At 27.9% G+C, this 25906-nt stretch overlaps 1 protein-coding gene across 1 annotated transcript; it reads right to left on the bottom strand.

The window, feature by feature from the left end:
* Positions 1-319: 319 nt before the first annotated feature.
* LOC142324121 (troponin C, isoallergen Bla g 6.0101-like) lies at positions 320-25906 on the bottom strand. Its single transcript, XM_075364788.1, has 6 exons — positions 25777-25906; positions 21511-21538; positions 16476-16619; positions 13483-13605; positions 11025-11156; positions 320-581 (listed from the first exon to the last, which is right to left on the bottom strand). The coding sequence occupies exons 1-6, from the start codon at positions 25777-25779 to the stop codon at positions 553-555; spliced, it is 459 nt and encodes a 152-aa protein (XP_075220903.1). The 5' UTR covers positions 25780-25906; the 3' UTR covers positions 320-552.

Below are 25906 nucleotides of genomic sequence, written 5' to 3'. Positions count from 1 at the left end.
TATGACTTCTTCTTGTAGGGATATGTAAACAATGTATTACCTGCTGATTTGGATGAACTGAAAACCAGGATCACAGCTGTAGTAATTCTGTAATAGAAAGAAGACTTTGGAAGAATTAGTTATCATCTTTATTGTTATCCGTTCAGCAAATGGAGGGCATATAGAACATTTATAAGTCGGTAAATGACATTTTAAACATTTCTAAAATGTTTAAAATGATTGTTATTTGAAAGATACGCTGGATTCGATTCCCTCCTTATAAATTTCTGTCGTTTTTTTTATACTAATATATTAGAAAGAAAACAAAATAAAATAAAAATTTAGTTACAAAAATAATTTATTTTTATTCAGTTAGCTTATGAATTATTAAATAGCATTATTGTTATTTCACATAATCATCTGCATACAAACAATATGTATATGTATTTATTATTATTATTATTACATAACATTATTATAGTACGTTGAAAATTCATTGATCTTGTTAATCATCTTGTTGCATTTGCTTGTTAATTTCAACATAAATTGTTGTTGCCTTCTTGAGGTTAAAGTTTATTCTCCAGTCATGACCGCCATAAATTCTGCAACATATTAATTGTAATTAAAATTAATTATTTCTTTTAGGTAATTTAAAAAATAATTTATATTTAATAAATTGTGTACAAATGGTTTACATAATTTATTTAATCACTGAATAATCATTAATTACAAAAAACCTATTTTAGTCAAAAATATTATAAATTACTGGATGAATCAACTTGTTCATTACTCTTATCTTATTTACAGCTTAAAGATAAATTATTTAATTTAAATAAATAAATTCTTATTATAAAGTTGTATAGGGATTAACAAACAAACGATAAGATTATTCTATGACCGACTAACGGTTGTATTCATCCTAATGAGTTCTCATCCTTAAAATGTGAACTGTGAAAGCTAGTCTCTTCCTACATTATTTATTTTATTTATTTAAATTTATAATATAGCATTTTTTAAGGGTGATGTTAATGTAGGCCCTATATGATATTTTAAGTTTGTATTCAATTCTTTATTCGTATTATTTTTTTTTATTTGTAATTTTTACATTTACTTCTGTTAATATTTTCCAATTAATTTTGTTAAATGTTTATTGCGATTTTTTTTTATGTATGACATTATTAAGAAGATATAATTTAACTATTTTTAACCCACCTGTTAATCTAATAGTAAAATTGTCAAAAATCAACTGTTACTCTGCTAATTTTTCTAAGTCGAAAATTCTGATGTTCAACTTTAGTGAAAGCAAATTACTTTTATACAGATTTGAATACTAGACAATAGATACCGTTGTACTTTGATGGCTAGGGTTCAATTAATCACGCAACAAAATGATGATCAACTCCCGACTTAGGAAGAATATTGTCAGACATTTATCAGAGGAGTAATGAACGAAAAGATAAGAATCTTTTGCAATTTATTAAAGCATGTATGCCTCATTGTATATGTTCTTGGGAGGGTCTATTTTTCAGTCACTCTGTAGTTAACTTTAATGTAGATAAAATTAAACAGAGATTCCAGAATAATTTAATAAAATTAAACAAAAATTAAACTAGATAATCGAAAAATAATAAGATTCGAAATTATAATTTTCAATTAATATTAAATAATCAGGTGAATCTATTAGATATACACATATGTAATTATGCCTATTAAATTACATATACACATTTTTAAAAGTACAAAAATTTTATTTCACTAATTTCTGATTTTTTTTTAATTGTTATTATTGAATTTTTACACACTCTATTTATTGTAATTTTTTTTTACAATCGCAGGTTAATTAATTAAATTAATTAAATAAAATTTTAATTAATTAAAATTTAATCATTTAATTAATTAATTAAATTAGGTTAATTATAAATCAATGTATTTAAATTAAAAAACGTTAAAAAAAAATTTGTATATGAAGTCGGATTCGAACCGATGTGCCTTCCCTTGTAAGAACAAAATATTTCAATAAGTAAACTTTTATTTGGATATAACTCTGGAACCAGTGAAAATAAGTACCACTTATGATATATCGTTGAAAAGGTCTCAACGAGGGCTTATTACTGTAGTTAAGAAAAAGTTCGAAATCCAAATATTTTGGATTTGGGCGTTTTTGGACAGTTTTGGTTAAATCGATTGCAATCAAAAGAGAAAGTGCACAATTAGATGTTACAACAGTCCTAAATCCAAAATTTCAACATCCTACAGCTAATCGTTTTTTAGTTATGCAAGATACGTATGTACGTACAGACGTCACGCCGAAACTAGTTAAAATGGATTAAAGAATGGTCAAAATGGATATTTCTGTTGAAATCTGAAAACCGAGATCGATTTCATTACTTCCTTTACTTCGTACAAGGAAGTAAAAACGTTTTTCTTGAATATGTTTCAAAATATTTTGGAAAAAATTCAACTATAATTTGTTACTCAATTAGTGAAATATATTTCGGTACTTCTCGATTAATAGTAAGTCATCCAATTCTTCCCATGTTTTCATGTTGATTTATCTGTATGTTTTATGTAATTAATATAAAAATCATCGAATTTTTACAGGAATTTTATTTTTAATCGGTCTCACTCACCTTATTCCCTCCGGTAATTAAATCTAATGTACATCCATATGGTATCCAACAAGAACATATTTTCCATACTTCTTATAGAAAAATAGGTGGGAGGGATACTGTATTATAAGACCGGAGATCTATGAAAAAAAATGCTGTCACAATCTAAATTTCCAAATTTTACACATGAAGGCATTGTTTTTTCACCTATCATTATCACTTTATCAGTATACTTAAGTAAATCCAATCTTATTATTATTAGAAGTTTAGAAACATTTTAGAAAAAAACTGTAATACTAAATTAATTTATTCATATTTTGTCAAATTCATGTGACGAAATCTGTCAAAGAAACAGTGATTTTACCTTTTCATTCTTAATGCTGTAAATAACTATTTGGTCGCTCCTTTAGACAACATTACAGCAAACTAATAATATGTTTATATTTTTCACATAAATTTTATTTTAAAATATGCAGAAGTAAAATCGGATGCCGTACCGTTATCCTATAAATACCAACTTATTTTTTTTTTTATAGATTTATTTTATATATTGTGGTATGTCGAACTCAGATATTTCTCTTTACGTGTGTATGTGTTTTCTAATTTAAATAACATGAATGACTACTTTTACTGAATAAGTTATTTTATCTCTTCATCCAATAGTTGCAGTTGGTATTTTTTATAATAATTATAAAACCGCATGTTGCAGCTACGTAATAATTTACCCTGAATCCTTAATATTTTATGCTAATTTAGTTTTTCTTAATATCTGACCAAACCAGTTGTATTAACTTAGCACCCACAAGGTAAAGCATGCCTTAAAATTAATCTAGAATTTTGAATATTTCTTTTGATATTTAAATAAATTTTATGAATTAATTTTTTTCTAAAGTATAAGAAATTATCAATTAAAAAATTTAGTTATTTATACACTAATATAATTTTTACTTGTTACATTGATACACTGAATAAATTATTTATAATTTAATTATTGTTGTAAATCTGTCTATAACAGGTTTTTATAAACCATTTAAATACTTCTGTCAGCACGTGCTCTTTCACGGAATTACAGAATATTTTGTACTTTTTCTATCTTAAATATAATTGATATTCATCTTCCTACAGCTTGTTCTTTTTTTGTTATCTTAGACATTCTTTGAAGCATGTCATTAAACACGTACTTTTTTACTTCACCATTATTCTTCTAAGCTGTTCTCCTTTTCATACCGGTTAAGATGATATTTGATGGCAAAAAACAAATTAATAATAAATGTATAGAGTAACTAATCCAACTTATCGTCAAACGTATATGATTATTAGTAAAAAAATTTGGAAACCTAAGAATTATATTGGCAGTTTATATCAAAAAAGAAACTGGATTTCAGTTTTCTAATGAAGAAAATACTAAATTCAGTAAAATTGTATAAAAAAATACTTGTTTACCGACTTAAATTAATGTAGGAACCCAATTATTTAAATTTTTTAGTATGAAGAAATAATAAACATTAAAAATACCGGTTGTATAAAACTGAATATCAAAATTTTAATTTGTTATAATATATCTTGGATGAGATATAGAGTACTGATGTAAGGCTAGAATCAAAGAGCAAAAAGGATAGTTTTAGTTGCGCGCATGACAATAGATCGATTTTCTATCTTTCCGCTTGATAGCGCCACTAAAAATACGGCAAATCTCGAACAAAAAATCTTCTTCTTATTTTACAGTTTGCTAAATGTGAATGTGTAGTCACAGTTTGATGTGCGTTGCATAGAAAGTTTAATTGAAATCCTTCAAATGACAATAACAATCTTCGACTGCGTAATCAGTTTTAAATGACCGGATGTCTATCTAAAGGAAAGAGAACGGGATGACTGAGGGTTTATGAAGAAAATGTTGAACATATATCAGTGTGTCTTTCTTATGTAGTCCTAGAATGTTTGTAAGGAATTAGTGATGCCTGTGATGATGACAGTGTAAAATGTTTTAAGGAAACGCTTACAAATCTGTGGTCTATACCGATTAAAGCTATTACAGGCACTTTGAAGCCTACAAATTATGATGTGCGTGCCGAATTCGCATTGGAATGTTAACATAAAGATTTTTTTGATGTTATGTTTAGTGATGAGTCCACATTTTATCTTAGCGGAAAAGTTAACATACATAATGTTTCTGGAAATCAAAAAATCCCCACGAACTCTTATAATGCGAAAGGGACTACCCAAAATTAAATATTTTGTGTGCAATATGCCAAGGCAAGTTGACGGGTCGTTCTTTTTCGCTGATGCAAGAGTGACATGACTATTTGAATATGCTGCATACAAGATTCTTTCCAAACCTGCAACATTGGACCAGAGAATTTCATTGGCAACATTATGGTAACAAGATGGTACGCCTCCTTACTGGCATAAATCTATACGGGATCGGTAGAATGACGTTTTCCCCGACTGCTGGATCGGTATATTCAGTTCAGTAAAGAAGCCAATGGGAAACTACTTCACCCCTTTCCTCATTTCCATAGGAACTCCATCATGGAATTTTTAATTAAGGCTGTATCGTTTTCTAATTAATTTCAGGTTGTCTTCAACCATCCTGGTTGTGGTACTTAATGTACAAACTTTATGGTTATTTATTTATTTTATTTATTCGGTATTTGATGAATTCCTTTTACAATCCATTGGTCATAATATTTTTTAAAATATTTCCTGTTTATTTTAAGTACCACATCCACGACATCCTACATTTAAGTTTAATATTTATAAATTTTCAACCACCTACGTGTTTCATTAAGTAAGCAACTTTTTAAGTTTATAAGTAAAAACTATTTTCAATTATATTTTACTCATATTCATGTAAGGTATCTACATATTTTCTAAATGACGTGTTTGTGTCATATTTATTGGGAAATTTTTCAAATAATATTATTACTCATCTATTGTCGAACATTAATAAGGATTTAAATACCGTTCAATACAATAAGATATAACTTTATATACAAGACCTTCTACCCATATGGTTTTATTGGAACGGCCTTTTTATCTAATCGTACCGGTTTACCTAAGTTAATCAATCGATAAAAAGTTAAGCAATGAAAAGATCTAAATGTAGTGTTTAGGGTAGGATTATCAATATAATGGTAGTCCTTGTCAGTTACGTGCAGCTGTTAAGTGTTTCTTTAAGCATTTGATCTTTGCCGAAGGTAGAACCACATAATTAATTATAAATCCATTAACTCTTGTTTTATTTATTCTATTTTAACACGAATTCTTGTAGGCATAAGAAAAGATTGTAAATATTAGAATAACTTTTAATTCTATATAAGTTTTTTATTTTTTATTTAAGATGAGATAAATTTATGTAATAAAATAATTTAAATATTATTATATTTAGAAGAATATAATAACATAAAATATAGTACATACAAACTGATTCACGAAGAATGTAAAAGATTTTTAGGACATGTTCTACTGGGGTAAATAAAGAAGAAAGTTTGTGTAAACATAGGTTCGGAAATGCTTTGTTGACAAGTGTCGACTGGAGAAAAATTTTGCTCTGATTTCTGCGCCTTCACTAAAATTAAGCCAGAGTATTTGGGATAAATTTACGTATAATTAAGGAATAATTAATGCTTAAATTAAGGGATATTAAAGTGGATAAATTAAGGAATAAGGGATCCCTTAGGATGTTTTAAGGGACAAATTAGAGTTTAAATTTAATGGTTTTATAAGAAATTCCACCACAGAAGTTGAATGAAATAGCTCCCAGAACTTTATTTTTAGTAGTTTTCGAGAAATCTATAAAATCAAAAGACTGTGGTCGAAAAAACACACTATTTTATGTTTGGCATAAAATAACTTTGTCAGATGAGTAATAAACACGTAAAGGTTTTCAGCAAAACTTGTAGAGAATTTGTTTCTTAATAAAATGGTATGAATAAAGTCTACAGAAACTAAATGCAAACGTAAGAATTTCAAAGTATATTAAAAACAACATATCAAAACATGACAAATTTGTATAACTTTATATAAATTTGTATAATATAAGGAAATATATATAAACCACAAAGGGCGCGTCACAGCTGCTCTGGTCGCTTCGGGCCATCGTTGTCCGAATTAATTTAAGCGTTGGTTCATAAACACTCCCAGACAAAAATCTAAGGCAGCTAATCAAACCACTACACCAAACAGCTACATGCTCGTTACTCCTTCATACAACTTTCATCTAAATAAAATCAAAATTAATAACTTCTTTCTTGTCGTTAGACTATATCCTCATGACCGAAAACAACTTTACTCTAAATAATACCCTGATATCTACTATAAAAAAGTCAACCCAAGAACTCATAGATCTCTGATGACAAATTCAGGATTACTGTAATGGAGATAAATATATAATTATGATTCAGTCTGAATAAAATATTTATTTATTCAAATTTTTCATCATAAAATTGTGTTATAATATATTCTTAATAATAATTTTCTGTTTTTATTTATTTAAGTTTTGGTTATTAAAAGCAATAACATATTTTTTTAAATTAACTTTTTTTTATTCATTAACAATAAAAGTACCTATGGTACGTCTTGATATTTATTTGCCTAACATGTAAATTTAAACTTATATTTATTAAAAAAAAAAAAAAGAAACAATTATGTAGTAAAATTGTATAAGTACTTTTTTCATTTTCATGTCCGTAGCATATTTGTTAAAAGTGAACATAAAATGACGTTTTAATTCTGTTAGAAGTATTTAGTTAACTATGAGGAAATCATAAGAAAAATTTCTAATAACAAACTTTCATTATAATATTTTTTTTTCTTTGTACTCAAGAAAATAAGATTATGTTATTAGAAATGAATATGTTGTTTTTTTTTTTGTTTTTTTTGTTATATTAATAACTGTAATACGTTATAAGTTGCGTGTGAATGTGTAATAATTTGAGTATATTTAATTCGTTATATATTTTTTTTTGTGTGTGTTTGTGTGTATTAGTACGTGCTTTTGGTCTCCTTGAAAGGAATGAAAGTATATCATGCGTAAAGTTGGCCTTGCTCTTGGTGCTGCAACACGTTTTGTATAGCCAGTCAGTTCTCTCGGTGAAGGGGCCACCGACTCTTTATCCTAATTGGCTCACGTTCTCTCTTGTGGTTTCCAAGATTGAATAGCAAGTCTTTTTTTCTTTTTCTTTTACTTCATTTTGTTTCTGATCGTTAAAATAATCTGTTAAAATATTTTTCTGTCAGGAAATAACATATAGAATTAAAAAAAAAAAAATATTATATTCTCATTCAGGACGTGATAGGGAATAAATTCTATTATTCATCAGCTTACTATTCAATTTTTATCAACATTTTAATAACATTTCCCATCTACTAAGCTTAGAATTATTACAATATTTAAAATAAAAAAAATTTTAACAGTATGGAAAAGGGGAAATAACAATGTACATTGTATTTCTTTCTCCACTAATCACTTTTACAGTTTGGAACACATTTTTACTCCATTAAAACCATCATTATCATTTAATTATTTCAAATTAATTATCATTTAATGAACTTCCACCATTTACTTCCTATTTTTCATCGTTTAGATTTTTTTAACTCTTTATTAAACTTCATATAACGACGAAGATGAGACCTTATTTTAAAATCAGATAGTTTACTGTGATGTATTCATAAAAATTTGTTATTAATTTTTATTTTAAAGCTTGTTGTTTTCTAAAATTATTCATGTACGATACATTATTTAAAATTTAATTAGAAAGTATTAAATTTAATTAAAAATACTGAAATGCCCCATTTTTTACCCCATACGTCTAACAGATCGTAAATGAAATCATGTGAACACGTCTAAAATTTCTCTTACAAATATATACATTCTTTTGTATTTTTCGAGAATGTTAATAAAGTTTCAGCTTTCTGTTATAAGAAAATTTGAAACTACAACGGTTTTTTAAAGCTTCATGTCTCTCTCCATGATTGTGTTATTATATTATAAAGAAGTTATAAAGACTCTTAATTACACTATTCCCAATATACATTCACCAATGAGTTTAAAGTTTGGTAATTTGCTTCAATAAATTGTATAATAGGTATATACCATTAAATTATATACAGTACTTTAAAAAAAATATGTTGTAAACGTGTTATAAATTTTTATTGATATAAGTATCACGGAAATTTGTTTAACTTATCCATAAATCGTTTTAATGGTGCACAAAATTTAGAAATTTTAGTTATTCTACCGAAGTTCTTATTTTAAATTTCTATTCTTTATTTACTACTTTTACTTTTTGTTCCATATTTCTCAATTTTAAATCTTATTATAGCAAACCAACCCAAAAACTTGTTTAAAAAATCAACATAATCTATTATAACCCACACATTAAACTGTATACGAAATCAAAACATTTTGGTTTATTTTATAACAAATTATCTTGTTTTATTTTTCCTTGTTTTATGTAATTAATTATATAACAACTGTACTATTTTTATTTACATGTTTAAATTTTAAACAAATAAATTTTAAACCGAATAAATTTTAAACTTAAAAATTCTCTATAAATTGTGGATGGCCTCATTTAATTTTTACTTTCTTGGCATCATAGTTCTCGAGTTTATAGAGCTATGCTGCAAGAAAGAAAGTATAGTAAACAGTCAAATAATAGGATATGGGTTTTTTTGCAGTTCTCGACGTTTCATGACGCAGAGACATCAAAAATATACAAAAGATGAGGATAATGTTTGTATGTATGTATGTTTGCTGGCATCTTTGAATCTTAATAACTTTTGACTGGATGAACCAATTTTGATAAAATTTGAAACAAGGGCCCTTGTATGTAGGGAAATTTGTTGGTAAAAATTTGGAGTCAATATCTGCGAGGGGTGACGTAGATGCTAGTTTATTTGTGATCAATGTTCTCAAAATTTTGCAAACATAGCTGGTCTACTTTTTATTAAACTCAGTATATGCATTCATGCTCTCTTACTATTTAAAAAAAAATTATCCCTAAATTCTTCCCTTCCTCAAAAATCTAAAAAGAAGCTATCTTTTTATTTATTCAATACTTTTAAACCGAATTTTTTTTGTCTTGCTAATAGTACTGCAAGTGGCCCAAAACAGAATACATTGCGTATAATGTTTAAACTTTGACTTTTAATAATAATATTAAAATAAAATTCATCATAATTCATTCCCACCACCAAAAAAAAAAAATCTTCGGCAAAGTTTTATTAATTGTAGATTTTTCAGTGGAATCTCTTTTAGTTTCATCCATTTAATATAGTAAACGTAGAAGAATCAAGAAAGTTTCTTGGGAGGTGATTTAAGGAGTGGGAGAGCAGGAAAAAGTAAAAAATATCAATATTTTGAACTTTTTAAACTTTTATCATGTATCATTATTTTTTACTATATAAGAATAAATACCCTTTGCCAAGAAATTACAACAGCTTTGTGGTCAGATTTTTTTAATTCTTAATATAATTTACATTCGTAACTGAAATTAAAATATTAGAAAACGTTTTACACTAATTCTTTAACCTTATTTGACTTTACAACCGTGTGAAATATGCTGAAAAAGTCTATTAAAACACGGTAAAATATTAAAAACACGTAATTTTATAAAAATAGTGGAAAATTATAAATCCTTCAAATGTCTAAAAATAAAAAATGTCTAAAACACACCTTTAAATAAATTCCAAAAAAAATCTTTAGTTCTCCAATAAATTAACCTTTTCTAATTGTTCTAGTTCGAAAATTGATAACTCAACCAAGTTAACATGTTGATACCCTAGTCGACAAACTCTTTACATGAAGCTGCATCAACCAGGTTCAACACGAGGAACGTTTTAAGTCGTCAACACCCTCACCCTTGTCTAGCAAATTTACAGCAAGATGGTTCACAGGAGTATATAACCTAGATATATATTTCGAACTCAGTCGTTAAATCTCCTCACGAACTTACGGGATCGCCGGATACGCGTGGATCTCATTATTTCTCATGAACTACGGCGGTTCCGTTATGTTTCTGAGTAGTTTGTTCTGGAACCGCTGGATAACCTCGACGTTGTGTTACGAGTTGACCCCCATGACTTAATGCCGTAGAACCATATCGGTTTTAAGAATACCTTTTACAACAATACCTTGTTATAGAGGCAACTCAGATCCCTGTATAGTAACCAGTACGATTAAAATTAACCAGCAAGTAGGTCGAGAATTCTATTTTTATAAATGGCATTTCTGTTGTGTATGGCTTGATATAAGTGGATATTGATTTTTCCTTTTTTTAAGAATAAGTAACTATTCTATTTATATAAGATATCTACGCGCGCACAGGCATACACACACACACACACACACATATATATATATCACGACTTATAAAAAATAAATAAATCTTATTAATTTTTTAAAGGAAAATACTAAAAGAATCTGTTTCTTACCTTCAAAATCTACAGTTCCTGATCCATCTGAATCAATTTCTTCAATAATCATATCTAAATCTCCTGATGTTATATTTGGATCTAGTTCAGCCAAGATTTCCCTAAGTACTGCTGTTGTAATGTAACCATTACCTGTTGATGTAAAAGATTGTAGAAATATTTTATTATGTAATATACATAGTAACTCAACAAAAGAATTTATTTAAATTATTAATTTAAAACTATTTAAGTCAAGTCAAAAAGTAACAGAAACGTATAGTTCTTGACAAAAATTCGTAAGCTCAGTTGACAAGCTGAGTTCCTATTTCTCTCACCATAATATTAACAATGTAAACTAGTAGATGAACTAGTAGTTTATCCATGAGTTAAGCTTTCTAAACTTCGACGAGTAATACATACAAACATGGACATAGGAACAGATTATAATTACAGTAACGAGAAAATATTAGAATTCACTCGAAATTATTTTTTTCTTTACTTTTCCCTTTCTTATAATGTATCAAAGGTAAAAAAAAATTGTTGAAAGTTAAAAAATTTCCCCCCCGGGTTTTTTTGTACTTTTTGCCACTTTGTGATCACCTGAATTCAAAACGTCTTTCTACAAACTTCGGTTTACGTGCATTTTATGTATGTACATATTTTTATTGTTGTTTATTTACCTTTTTATCTCTGAAACAATTTAACCTGAAATTAAGAAATTTAATATAGTTTTATGAAGATTAAATTTGTTATTAAATTTTTTTTTTAAATAATAATAATAATTAGTTGATGGGAAATATTAGGATGTGCTAAATCTCGAAATATTAGTGAGAGAGTGAACGAAAATTACGTCTTCCTGAATTCATAATCCACAGAAGTGGGAAATTTGCTTTAGGGTGGGTTAGTAATGTTTGACCATGTAGCAATAACGCATACACAACAATCAAGTAATCTCTCTATATTTTGTCAGTGCTAGGTGTCTAACAAGACTATCATGCGTTTTACACCCTCTCAACTTGCACCAATTCTTGAAAGTTATTTTAAATTTAAACCACTATAGATTTTAAAGTGACAGGAATACTTTACTGTAGCGTTTCCTCGTTCAAACGTAGTCAATAAGTCAACAATTTCACGCCTAGTTTCTCGTTTTAACTTTTATAATAAGAAAATTACTGTAACTTCTGAAATTGTTTAATATTTATTTATTTCTTGTAATTTAATAAAGTTTTTTCAAATATATATATATATATTTGATCAATTTCATTCAGTTAAAGGGATCCCAGTATTTGTGGACTTATTCTTCTGATTAATAATAATATTAAAATCTCATTCTATTAACTATACACAATTAATTTACACTAATACTTCCATCCTTATTATAGTTATAGCTTATATAAGTCATCTGAGGTACAAGAACCATTAACTAGACTAACTTTCTCTGATAGTAATGATTTTCGTAATATAACCAATCCCTTTAGTAAAAGGAATTATTGTATCATTTGTAAAATTGATTATTACATGACATTTTAAAGGGGCTTGATACGCCGGAGTACTAATTGTGAAGAGGTTAAGAAAAGAAAACCACTTTTCTTCCTTTCCTCAGTCAACTTACCATGGGATGAGTTTTTATTTTGAAAATAGCTATGGCAGTTTCAGTAATGATTTTTGTTTCATTTCAAGTGACGTAAAATGTTTATTTTTATGGTATTTAACATAAATATATTGTATCAAAAAATAATATAAAATTTCCCATAAGCTAATTAAATTAAATAAAATGTGAGAAGGTAGTATATTATGCAATTAAAAGACATAGTTGTTTGCTTTTAATAATTATAATTTGCTTACAGATACCACTGTGGTATAATTATGGTGCAGTTTAGAATACGTAATAAGTTTAGTTTGTGTATAAATTAACTTAACTGCAACTTTTTAATTCCAGAAAGTACACAATTATATTTTGTTCGTTTGTTACGATTAACCAGACGTAACATTATAACGTAACTATGTTATTTTTGAGAGTACAGTTTATTTTATTATGTAAATGTGTAATACGTGCAATTAAATTATTATATTTTATTTCATTTAAATTTTTATTCAAAATTATAATAATTTAAGTTTGCATGTGTATGTATTTTATATTTATTCTACAGTTAGAAGATATATTTACTACTTATGACTACATATTGTTTTTACAACGATAATACGTTTTATTTCTTCTTTTACAAACAGAAATGTTAACATGTATGACAAGTTACTATATATCTTCTGTAATGAATCTATGAAGCTCTAATAACCAACTGCAACGGGACATGAATATCTAAGTTTTTCAATAATTATATTTATTTTACGTGATATGAATTTATATTTTTCATGTGATATGAAATAACGGAAGATAATAACCTCATATAAGATATAATAATGACTTATAACTATAATGAGTATAATGTAAGATAAGACTATAATATAAATTCTTTAGTACCTTCTTTATCATAAAGACGAAAGGCTTCTCTTAATTCTTGTTGCATGCTTTCTTCATCTTCTTCTTCTACTAAGAATTTAGACGCTAAAAGGCAAAATTCTTCGAATTCTAATTGCCCCGATCCTAATAAAAAATATTAATATTAATTGTAAGTTTATTGGATAATATTTTGTTAATCGGATTATCCAAAATAATTAGGAATTTGTTGTTTTATAATATGAATAAATATGAGAAATATTTATTCAAACAGAACCTTTTAAATTACAAATTGTAATAGTCAAAGTTCTTACTTTCCTTGAAAGTTATGTTATTATTACTATGCAGTCAGTTCATCTGGTGTATAGAATATATACACCAGATGGACTGACTTCATAGTTCACCTGGAACTATTTGATCATTATTTGTAATAATGATTCTATAACTGATAACTTTTCAACATTAAAATATTGACCGTCATTAATATATATATACACACGAGGTCTGAAAATAAAGTAATGAGACTAGTTTTTTGGCAGCCAGTGACAACACTGTAAAGTTACTACTAGACATATAGTTAAATGAACAGCTGATTTGTATTTGTATTAGGTATTAATATTTTTAGTTTATTCTTGCCACGTGAGACGTAAACAAAATTTTCATGAAACGAGTTTTTGTTGTGCGTTACAAAAATGAGTGACTAATTATGAGCAACGATTATGCGATCAAGTTTGGTGTTAAACGCGGTGAGAATGCTACTGAAACTTTTCTAAAATTGAAAAGGGCGTATGGAGATAACGCTCTGTCATGAGTACAAGTATTTAGGTGGTTTAACGCACTTTCAAATGGCCGGGAATCAGATACAGATGATCCACGCTTTGGAAGACCGTTAACGTCAAAACGTGACGACAGTGTTGAGCAAATCAGATACTTGATACGGTACGATCGGCGATTAACTGTCAGAATGATTGCAGAACAATTGAATTTGAACGATACCACCATCAAATTTGGCAAACGATTTGGAGATGAAAAACATTTCTACAAATTTGGTCCCAAAAAACCTTACTGTTGAACAGAAAAACAACAGGATGGAAGTGTGGTGCGCGATCTTCTAGGGTGAATTGAAACTGATCCTAATTTTCTAAAAAAAAAAGTTATTACTGTTGATGAATCTTAGATATTTGAGTGCGACCCAGAAAAAACGCCAGAGCAAGGAGTGGCACACCTCAAACTCACCACTTCCCAAAAAAGCAAAAATGAGCAAATCAAAACCATTTTAATTTGTTTCTTCGTGAGTAACGCATTGTCCATAAGGAGTTTTTGCCTACAGGACTGACTGTAAATCAATATGTTTACCACCGGGCGATGATAACGCGTAAGTGTTTTTCGCCTTCCAAAAATAAGAAAAAGAAACATTTACCAAGAAATTCTTAAAAGACTGCGGAAAATAGTTGCCCGCGTGAGTCCAGCCATCAAAGACAATTGAATGCTGCATCATGACAATGCACCTTGTCACACTGCACTCTCAATTAATGAGTTTTTGGTAAAAAAATGCATTCCTGTATTTCCTCAACCACCTTTTTCACCTGACTTGAGTCCGTGCGACTCTTTCCTGTTCCCAACTTTAAAAAACCACCTCAAAGGGCACCATTTTTGAACAGTAGAAAACATTTTTAAAAATGTAACCGATCATCTGAAGGATACTTCGGTTTCTGAGTTCCAACACTACGATAAAGAGTGGGAAAACCACTCTTTATCGTACATGTGGGAAAGTTTATATATACATTTGTATATATATATATATATATATATATATATATATATATATAATTCCCTTTCTTTTGGATACCATAACTGCCGTAATTTTTCGCTAATCACTTTCAAATTGCTCCTTAAAAATAACTTGTCCGAAAATCTCGGTCGAGTTCGTTAACGGCCAAAATCGGACCATGGGAATGGAAGTGGGTGGGGGGACTTTTTCGAAAAAACAAAATATATCTATAACTTTCTTATTAAGTAAAATATCGAATTTGTTTAAAGTTCCTACTATTCTTTATTCCTACTGCTTTTAGGACCTAAAACTTATTTCAGTGAAGTTTTTTGATATCACCAACCACTGGCCCAGGGGGTGGAAAATATGGGATTTCGGAACATAAAACATCATAAAACCTCCCTCAGTAGGTACAGTATCTGATCGGTTTAAAGTAGTCATTAGTCCTCTAAACATTACCTAAAACCTTTATCTGAAACAATTTTTGTTATGACCAACGCTTACGGCAAAGGATGACAAAAATGTTGCTGGAATTTGAACACGATGGACTTATCGTATGCTAAACATGTGAAAATTTTTTTGCATGCAACCATTGTAGTATTGAGTAAATTTAAAGTTTTTCTCAGTTTTAAGGTGGAAATCGATCCCCCACTTAGCACCGGTGAAACTCGCCCTCCGGCGTGCCGAAAGGGATTTTTTTTTTTATTTATTTAGGTATATAAATGAACTGAAGGGATTGTAGCAAAAGGTCGCAAAAATTTTATACTGTTCCTAATAAACAAAGATTTGCTTCACAAAAACATTTTTGTTTTAATCTCATTGATACCTAAATGTATAACTAGTATATTCACATTACACGAAAGTATAATAACTCTAATTGCACATATAAACTTTTTAACTATTTGGTTTCCAGTTGATAGATGTGGACGAGCCATTTTGTTAAAATATAACAAGAGGCTAACAGTGCTAAGTTTCTAGAATTAGATTGGTAACTAAAAAATATTGACACTCGTGCATTCCATCCATCTCTTTCATTCCCATTCTTCTTCCTTTAGGTCTTCTGCAATATTTTACGTTAATAAGAATTTTAAATGTCCATCACTTTGATAAAGGAATCCAACACTGGATTTAGTTAAACATATTGGATTTACTTAAGTGTGAAGATGCAATTAGATCAGTTTTCATTTTGCTTGAGTATTTATTTCTTTTTTTTAAGTTTTACATAAATAATTAAAAGTATAATTACCATCGCCATTAATTTCATGTACTATTGCTTCCACCTGGCTTTCTGTCTGTGCATGACCCAACATTTCCAGTATTGTACCGATCATTTCTGTGCCAATAAATCCTTTTTTTTCTTGATCGAAGGCGTTGAATGCCTTTTTTAACACTGAAAATAAAGACAATCATATATTAACCATACATCAGGCATCTATAAATTTGTCATTGTTTAATATTTACTAACTTTTTTCGCCATTAAAACTGATGAGAAAGATATTTTATATATATATGGCGGGGGGGGGGGGATTGTAACTCAAATATTTTAAATGTTAACAACACCCTTTGTGTGATACATCATTAAATGTATGATTATGGAGGTGCTGATTTCTTTAAAACAAGAAAAATGGTATAAATAAAAAGTTGGCATCGTATCTGTACCCAAAATGGCGGCAGGATAGATTTTGGATTTAAAAAAATATTACATTGATAATTTAAGGAACTGTTATCGCAAATAAATAGGTTTATAAACAATAAACGATTTAATAGATATTATCGAATAAATTTATTTAAAAAAAGTTATTTATTAAGCATAACGTTTGCTTATTTGCTTGTATTTAATTTTAATAAGTGTTCGAAATGCCCTCCTTCTGGTGTTTGACAGTGTGCCAGTCGGTTGTAAAAAAATGATACTGCATTATTCAATGATTCCCTAGTAATATTTTATACTTATTCTCGAATTCTATTTTGTAAATCATCGATATCTTGGGGCTTAATGTGATAAACAATACTTTTTAAGAGGCCCCTTAGAAAGTAATCCACAAGTCGGGTGATCTCGCTGGTGATTCTATTTGATCCTTTCGGACAATCCATCTTCCAGGAAAAATGCATTTAAAATTTCACCTACCTGAAGACCGAAATAAGGCGGGGCACCATCTTGTTGAAACAAAATATTCTGGAAGTTGGGGCCAACAACGTTTTGAATGTCTGGAATGACGTGGTCGAGAAGAAAAGCCTCATATTTCACTACGTTTAAATTTTCACCAAAAAAAAGATAAGTTTTATTTATGATTATTCTTCTATACAGACTGCTTGGTAAAAGTTAGTACTAACTTTTTCTATACTTTATCCGTGAACTTCTGACGTAAGTAATAAAACATTTTAAAAGTTTGTTTTTTGTAGTTTAATTAATGGCATTACTAAATTGTTATAAGAATTATAAACCATTTATGTATTCAGCGATTTTAATTTGTTTTCTTTCTGTATAATTTTTGTAGTAAAATGCCCATATACTAAATTTTGTTCGTGTAGTTTAAATGAAACTCATAGATTGTACTACAATGTACGTTCAGAACCACTGTAAACCATCTTAAGTACTATAATCCTTTATTTACTACACGTAATCCTTAAATTTCTGTAGTAATATTTATACGTTTCAAAGTTTTACCGTTATTACACTCGGATATAAGAGGAATCATAGATATAGAAATCTCAGGAAAGTATTTCTTAATTTATAAAGAAATGTTATACGTTAGAAATTCATTCGTCAAACTGTATTGGATTATCTACTTTAACTTGCCTACGTCCCAAATTAGAAAATGCAAAACAAGTTAAATATTTAGGCTTATAATTAATCCACGCTTAAGATCTGATCTTCATTTTAATAAAATGTATTGGAGGCTTAAAACATTAATACTTTAATTCTACAAACTCAACAAATTAAAATATATAGAACGGGATAAGAGCAAAGAGTGTATTTGTACATTTTAATAAAACTTTTGTAATTAAAAAGCATTTATTAAGCGCTGTTTTAGACAAACCAAGCCGATATTCCAGTAAACATCTGTTTTACGAATTTAATTATTTTAACGGTGAGGCAATTACATTTTAAAAACTTACTATTATATATTAACAAAAATCTTTTTTCGATCTTCATGAATCGGTTCGTAATTTACGTCCGTCTAGTATTATTTCAAAACATTTTAAACGACTTTACACTTCTATAGAACATATTTAATGTACATCTAAAAAATTAAAAAAATTCATTCCGAATCAAATTATCTACAATTTTATCAATAAATAACTCCCTAAACTTAGACAAATGGAACATGTTTTATGTTTTCGAGACACTTTTCTAAATACTAATATAATACTAAATACTCTAAAAATTACATATTTGTATAAATATATATATTTGATACATAATTATTTTACTCTTTAAGGGCAGAACTAATTCAATAATTTATATCTAACTTCATAATGTCATTATCTAATAAATACATAAACCTAGGTGTATGTGTGAGAATCTGTTACCGTTCCACGCAAAAACTATTCAACCGATTGAGCTGAAATTTTGCATGAACATACGTTTTATACTTGGAAAGAACAGAGGACTATTATCAATTACGAAACGTTTCACCGTTTCAAGATGGTGGCTGTTTTAATGGCTAGCGGTAACAAACGAATTATGCTCCTTGCTGATATTAAACTTTACTATGGCCAAATCTTTGATCGAGTTCGAAGACCACTTATGTGAAATTAAATTTTTTACAAATAAACCTGTTTGCCTTTTTCGATATCTGTTTCGGTTATCGAGAAAAGTACCTTTAAGGGTGCGATGGTGGCGTGGCGCAGCGGTTCAACCAACACAGCCAGCCATTGTCACTGTTACTTATGTGCGTCACGACTGGCTGAATTTGCCCCCTGTTACTGACTAAAAAAAATAAAATAAAAATATAGAAACGAAGTGCAGATACCTCCTCGTTGTTCTTTTCTCAGGTAACGCTAAGAACCATGCAAAATACTTTTTATCCGTCCTTCGTACGGCTATCCAGCTATAACTACTATTTTGAAGACTGGGGGTTGCCTATTTTGAAACCCGCAAACTTTAGATCACTCAAAGTCTCGAGTCCTATGCTGATCAAACTGTTGTTTTGAATAAATTACAATACACTGATAGTTATTATAAATTTGACAGGGTTTAAAACTGTTTTTATCATTATTATTCTCACAAGCGTAAGGATAATGAACATAAAGGGGGTTCAGGCTAGACTTTAAACGATCCCTGATTGTCTAGTACAAAATATATAATCAGAAGTAAAAATTATATTTTAAATAAATGCTAACCGTTTTTAAGATTAATATCTTGTTCGTCTATCAGTTTACGATACATCCAAGTTCATATATATCATAACTAGGTAAATGCAAATTTTTTATTTTTAAACTTTACATTTTTTTTTCTAAACATGGCAATAATTTTAAAATTCAAATTCGAAATTTTTAAATTCTTGTCTTAAAAAAATGTATATATATATATAAACACACACAGGTATTAAACATTTTCTTATTTTTGAAAGTCATTCATCCTGAATGTTATTTCCTGTTTTATTTATGAATTTAGTATTGATTATCTGTATTTGGTTTGACATATTATTGTTAATTTATACAATTTACGAAAATTATCAAATTACAAATTACGAAAATTATAATATTATTATTAATTTACGAAAATTATTATTGGAAATTATCTTTTTATTCTATCCATAAGTTCTTTATGATAAGTTTACCTATTTCTTATAATAACAAATTATATATTTAATTTTTTTTTAATTTTTATAAGAACTTTTATTTCATTAGAATTATATATAAGAGATTTTATTTCCCTTGTGTTTTTTTTCTTTTTTTAAATATAAGTAGCTTATACCTTCGCATAGGAAAGCTCTTTACAGAAATTTTTGTTTCAATGTATTTTATGTTTTTTTTTTGTATATATTTAAAAAAGAAGAAATAAATTTACTTTTTAATTTAATTTAATTTAAATACCAAGTGATAGATGACAAAACGTTTTAATTGACAGTAAAGTGTACCATTAGCAAGCTGATTTGTACAGTAAATCTATACGCCAAATGTATCTATCTTACGGTTCATGTGCCTTAACCCAAATACAAGAGAGGTAGTCACCACAAATTCTCCGTGCACTCTCATTGTTAAGAGAATGCATTTCCCGTTCCATCAAACTAGAACCCCACCTGGCTTATTCCTACTAGACTGAAAGTATATCGAATGGCCTCCAGAGAACGGACTAAAGGGGAATTATCCCAGGAGAAAATCGTAATTTATTTGCAAGCAATTCTCCCAACGATAACCTCAATATAATTGCAAAGACCCGTAATCTAAGAGAATCGGAACTCAATTAAAAATCCGTCACTATAACACAAATAAATCAAAAGAAAAGTTCGAATTTTATTTAGAAACAGTACACTAGACCAAAGTGTATTTATACGTACCAATTAGAATTTTTTTGTTCATTTTAGCTCTTCAATGCTGTCCTTAAGTTGCTCAGCCGCATTCATACGGACAATTAATTTTTCACGAGAATTTTTTTTTTGTTTTATATACAATATTCTTCATCCATCTCCAGATATAAAAATCTAAAGGTGCTAGATCAAGTGATAGTGATGGACAGGAATTTAGACATCATTGGACACCACAGGAATTTGGACGCTCCATCTTCCTGGAAGTATACTTTTGCGTCTCAGTGCTAGATGAACATCTTCAAGTAGTTGCGGCAATTCTTGAAGAAAGTGCGAGTAGACCTCAGCATTTAAGCGACCAGGTAAAATTAACCGTCCAATTAGCTGATTGTAAAGAAGACCGCACCATACATTGACTTAAATTGGTGTTGGAAGTTTTCTTTTTTGGGATTTTTGGGTGAAAAACAGTTTCGCTTTATCATCGCCCGGGTGTTGAAAATTGTTTTCCACCATTTTATGAAGATGAAATTTATCTCAAGTGAAATTTGCCTCGTCGGTAGTGTCCTAAAACTATCAAATGCGAAACTCCAATCCGCTTAGAAAGACGTCGTGTACTGACGCCATATATAAACTTCATGATGCATGTTATGGATACATGACACCTTTAAAAATCCTACCGTAAATGTTAGGACCTGTACATACTTTAACCCCTATCATCATTTGGACACAAAAATTATACAGGTACTAGTGTGAACACATCTTTCAGAAGTAAAATATACGTAAGATTAATTATAAATATTATTTACTTACATTCCACCTGTTCTTGTGATAAGTCATCCTGAAAATTAAAAAGAATAAAACATTAAATCAGAAAATCCAATAAAATTAAACTTTTTAAACTCTTTAGACTTAAAATAGTTTTAATTACTAATTAATTGTTTTGGTAAACTACATCATCTCTCATATTTATTTCTATCTTTCCGATTAATACAGGTAAAAAAATAAAAATAAATATAATAAAAACAGACAATAAAATAAAAACAAATATATTGATTAATATAGCTAGTATACCTATATTAAAGCATAATTATAGTAATCGATTAATTTTTGCTTTTAGAGTGATTTGTTTTGCTTCTATTACAAACGATGAAAAAATCACTCTTTAAAAAAAAAATTGTGCCTCAAAGAGACATTTTAGAAAAAAAGTATTTTTATCAAAAATAACATCCTTTTATATATGCATTGGAAAAAAATTTTAACCTATCCCTAAGCCCAAAATAGCAGTTTTTATAAGTGATTTTTTATGTACTTATTTATGTAGGCCTTTTTGAAGCTTAATAGCTCTGGACTCCGTAAACAAATTTTCTTCAAACTTGGTAGGAATAGGTTGTTCTCAGGGAGATTTATTATATAAATTTTTTTGTAAAAACTGGAAAAGGGGAAGGGGATGTGTTGACCAAAATAAAATCTTGGCCAAAATTTACAGAAGTATTTCATAAAGATTTTTCTTATAAAAGTATAAGTACTTTTTATCAGGATAGAAAATTGCCCAAATATTTGTTTTTAATATTTACCCCTACCTCCAAAAAATGACAAATTATTTTTTTTCCGTTTTAAGCTATTTCTTGCTTCAGAAAAAGAGTTAACGGAAGATTTTTACATGAATATTCTTTACTTCAATGTCTTTTAAAGAATTATAAAAGGTTTTCTCCCATTCCATTCCTGTAGTCTGTCAGTGAAAAATTATTTTTTAATTTTTTTTGAAGTTTTAAAGCTCAAGCTCAAAATAATATCCATTGCGATCAAAATGTGGAAGTGTTGATATTTCATGTCTATCATATTTACAAAAAAAAAAATTGGCTAAAGATTTCCAGCCCTTTCTAAAAAATCACAAATTTATTTAAAATTATTACTGTAATTTTTTATGATTTCATTATTTCTGAACAATTTTTTTTAAATTTAATACTCCCACTTTGGCGTCTACTTTTTTAACATTATTTTTACCCAGTTACTTCTCCTGGAGTAAGGGAGGCCCCCAAAATATTTTTTTTTTGTAACTCCAAATTATCAGTGCCTAAAATTTACGTTTGTAAAAATAATAAAAGACATTAATTAAAATATTAAAAGACAGAATTATACTAAAAATAATTAAACAAAGAAATTTTTTTGATTTCAATTTTAATTTATTTAATACTAGTTTTAATTCATATTAGAATTATTAAAATATTGCCCTTGATTTGGGGTCCGGGAAAGTAGGAAAGTATTACAATACTTTGCCAACTTTTTTAATTTAAGATCACGCTATTTAAATCAGATTTAAGATAATTCCGGTATATTAGAAAAGAATATTTCTTAAAAATTTTCTTGATTCGTTCATGTTTTGGCTACCAGAAAATACAAAGAACTTGAGATAGTGTTTTATTTTTTATTTTCACTTTCCCGTCTGTAGTTTATTGCTGTTGCTTTAGCGTAGTTATAAATGGAGACACTACAGCAATCAGCCAATGTTTTAAATATCAGGATTTTTACAAATATTGACTTTTCAAAGCCCCCTTACTCTAAAAAAAATTAAACGGTTGAAAATTTCCTTAAGATGTGTGTACGTATGTGTGTGTTTGTCTGTATTTTGATTAATTCTCTTGAGTACTGGCTTAACAAAAATTCTTCGAAAATGGCTCAAAAAGTACCTATGTATGAAGAAATGATAGCAATAAATTTTTAACAAAATTAAAAAAGGATAACTTGGGATAGTTAGGAGTATATTTACATACTCTTTTTAAAATTCTTTTTAAAAATCTGAATCCGTTTATAAGATATAAATTTTTACTTAAAAAGGGAAAATGAAATGATATTTGTCGATTTGAACATGTTTGTTTATTTTTATCTCCTAAATCAGTCCCTTAAGAGTGACCAAAAACTCCCAAGACACCTGTATAAGGAAACTTTAATTGATAGGATAGGTCTTAACGAAGCGTTTCATTGCTTGCTTATTAAAGATGAAAGCAGTTTTTTATTAAAAGCAGTTTAGTTGTAAAAGAAGGTTTGATAAAGCCAAAAATTTAGATTTGGTATCAAAACTGGACCTGAAGACATGTAATGAGCCATGTTTATATAATTTTTTTTTTTTTGAGATCAAGATAATATGATACAATATGTAATGACATCAAAACTTGATATTATGCAGAAAAATCGAATTATTCTAAAAAATATTTATTCAACTTTATTAAGTATATTTAATGATTAAATAAATTAGATACTCAAGTAATGAAAAATGTCTGTTACGTAGAATTAACGGTTGCTATTAAACGTGCTTACATTATTATTACTATTCAATTTTTTTTTATATTAATTGTAAAAAAACATTACAATTTAATTAAATTAATTACTGAATTAACTATTATCTAATAAGCTTTGACAATATATTCTGTTGACTTTCTAAAAGGTAATGTCGATATACGAGTAATATCCATTTTTAATAGACATAATTTATTAACAGATCATTTCATTAAACTAGTTTCACTAAACATTTCAATTTCATTAAAAATGTATAAAAATCTAATTTTTTTTATATGCCTACTACTAATACAATTTACCTTCAATTTTTTCATCTACTTATTAATCGATGCATAAAATAAAACAACCATTTCAGTAAAACATTATTGTTCATAAAATAAAATAGCATAAAATCGTTTTACGTTAATAAATTTAATATTTAGTTTATTTTTACTTTTCTGACATCACAGTTCTTGAGTTATGCTGCAAGAAGGAAAAAATGGTAATCAATAGAAAATGGGGTACGGTTTTTTTTACATTTCTCGACATTTCATGACCAGGGATCCCAAAAAACAAAAAAAAAAGAATTGGAGGGGAGTAATGTTGATACAAACATGTATGGAGGTACGCATGTTGGTATGTTTGAAGCAATAATTTTTGACTGGTTAAACCGATTTTAATGAATGTTTGTACAGAGACTCGTGTATACAGGACAATTTTTTGGTAAAATTTTGATGTCAATATCTCCAGGTGGTTGAATAAATAGCTTTTTGGGGTCAGTTTTCTCAAAATTTTACTAACAAAACCTCACTTATCACAGTATCATAAGTTATATTTCTTTAATGTTTAGCTCTTCATTACTTTTAATATTTAATCTTTTAAACAGAGAAGGTATTATTTAAATCCAATCAAAGATTTGTATTGTATGTACATATTCAGATATAGAAGAACTTTAAACGTTATAAAACAACTCTGTATGATAAGATTGTAAAAGTTTTTTTTTTAATTCTAAAAAAATTTACTTTCTAATAAACACTTGAATTTTATTATCGAACATATATTTTTTTAATGTAATGGTGTTTTATTTTTTTTATTATTTTTTTATTTATAGTCGCATTAACGATTAAAGTCATTAGCGTCTGGATAACTGTAAATGTACTGGTAAACGTGTAGTCTTCAATAGATTCAATAGACCATTCCTGAGAAGTGTGCTTAATTGAACCCCATTCGCTAAAGTACACCGGTAACCAAGATCTAGTAATCAAATCCGAATAAAAGCAACTCCCTTTACTAGGTTTTGAACGACTTTACTTAAAATTCACGATTTCGAGATCAGCTGATTTATGATGACGAGTTTTACCACTAGACTAACCCGGTGGGTTAATAGTATTTTTATATTATAAATATTTTAATTATTAAAATCATTGTAAATTTAACAATAAAATTTATTTATTCGTATATTTAACTACAGGGTGGCATAAAAAAAATATTAAATCTTCTTAAAAAATCTCGCCATTCACTGATAAAATCGGGAGTAAAAAACAAAAAGAGAATGTACATATATATATATATATATATATATATATATATATATATATATATATATATTATATTTATGTAATAAGAAAAAACGTAATTTTTTATGTAATTAGAAGTACCTAAATTTTATTACTACTTTATTGTATTTTTATTATTATTATTTTTTATTAAGAAAGGTAAAATTAGTTAAATGTCAGTAATTATTTAATATTTTTGTAGAGTAATAATTATAATAATAAAATATTAATAATAATTTTTCATTACCATATTTTGTAAAGAAATAAAGATGGTTTCTTTTAATGTTAACGGAAGCTTAACGCCAGGTGTATGTATGATAATGTTAATTACAAACCCCACCCAGGGGGAGTTAGTTTTATGTGGTGTTATAAATCGG

Source organism: Lycorma delicatula, chromosome 4 (assembly GCF_047948215.1).
Source record: "Lycorma delicatula isolate Av1 chromosome 4, ASM4794821v1, whole genome shotgun sequence".
Classification (NCBI taxonomy): domain Eukaryota; kingdom Metazoa; phylum Arthropoda; class Insecta; order Hemiptera; family Fulgoridae; genus Lycorma; species Lycorma delicatula.
The sequence above is the reverse complement of the archived record's forward strand: the minus strand, read 5'-3'. Positions and strand labels throughout refer to the sequence as shown.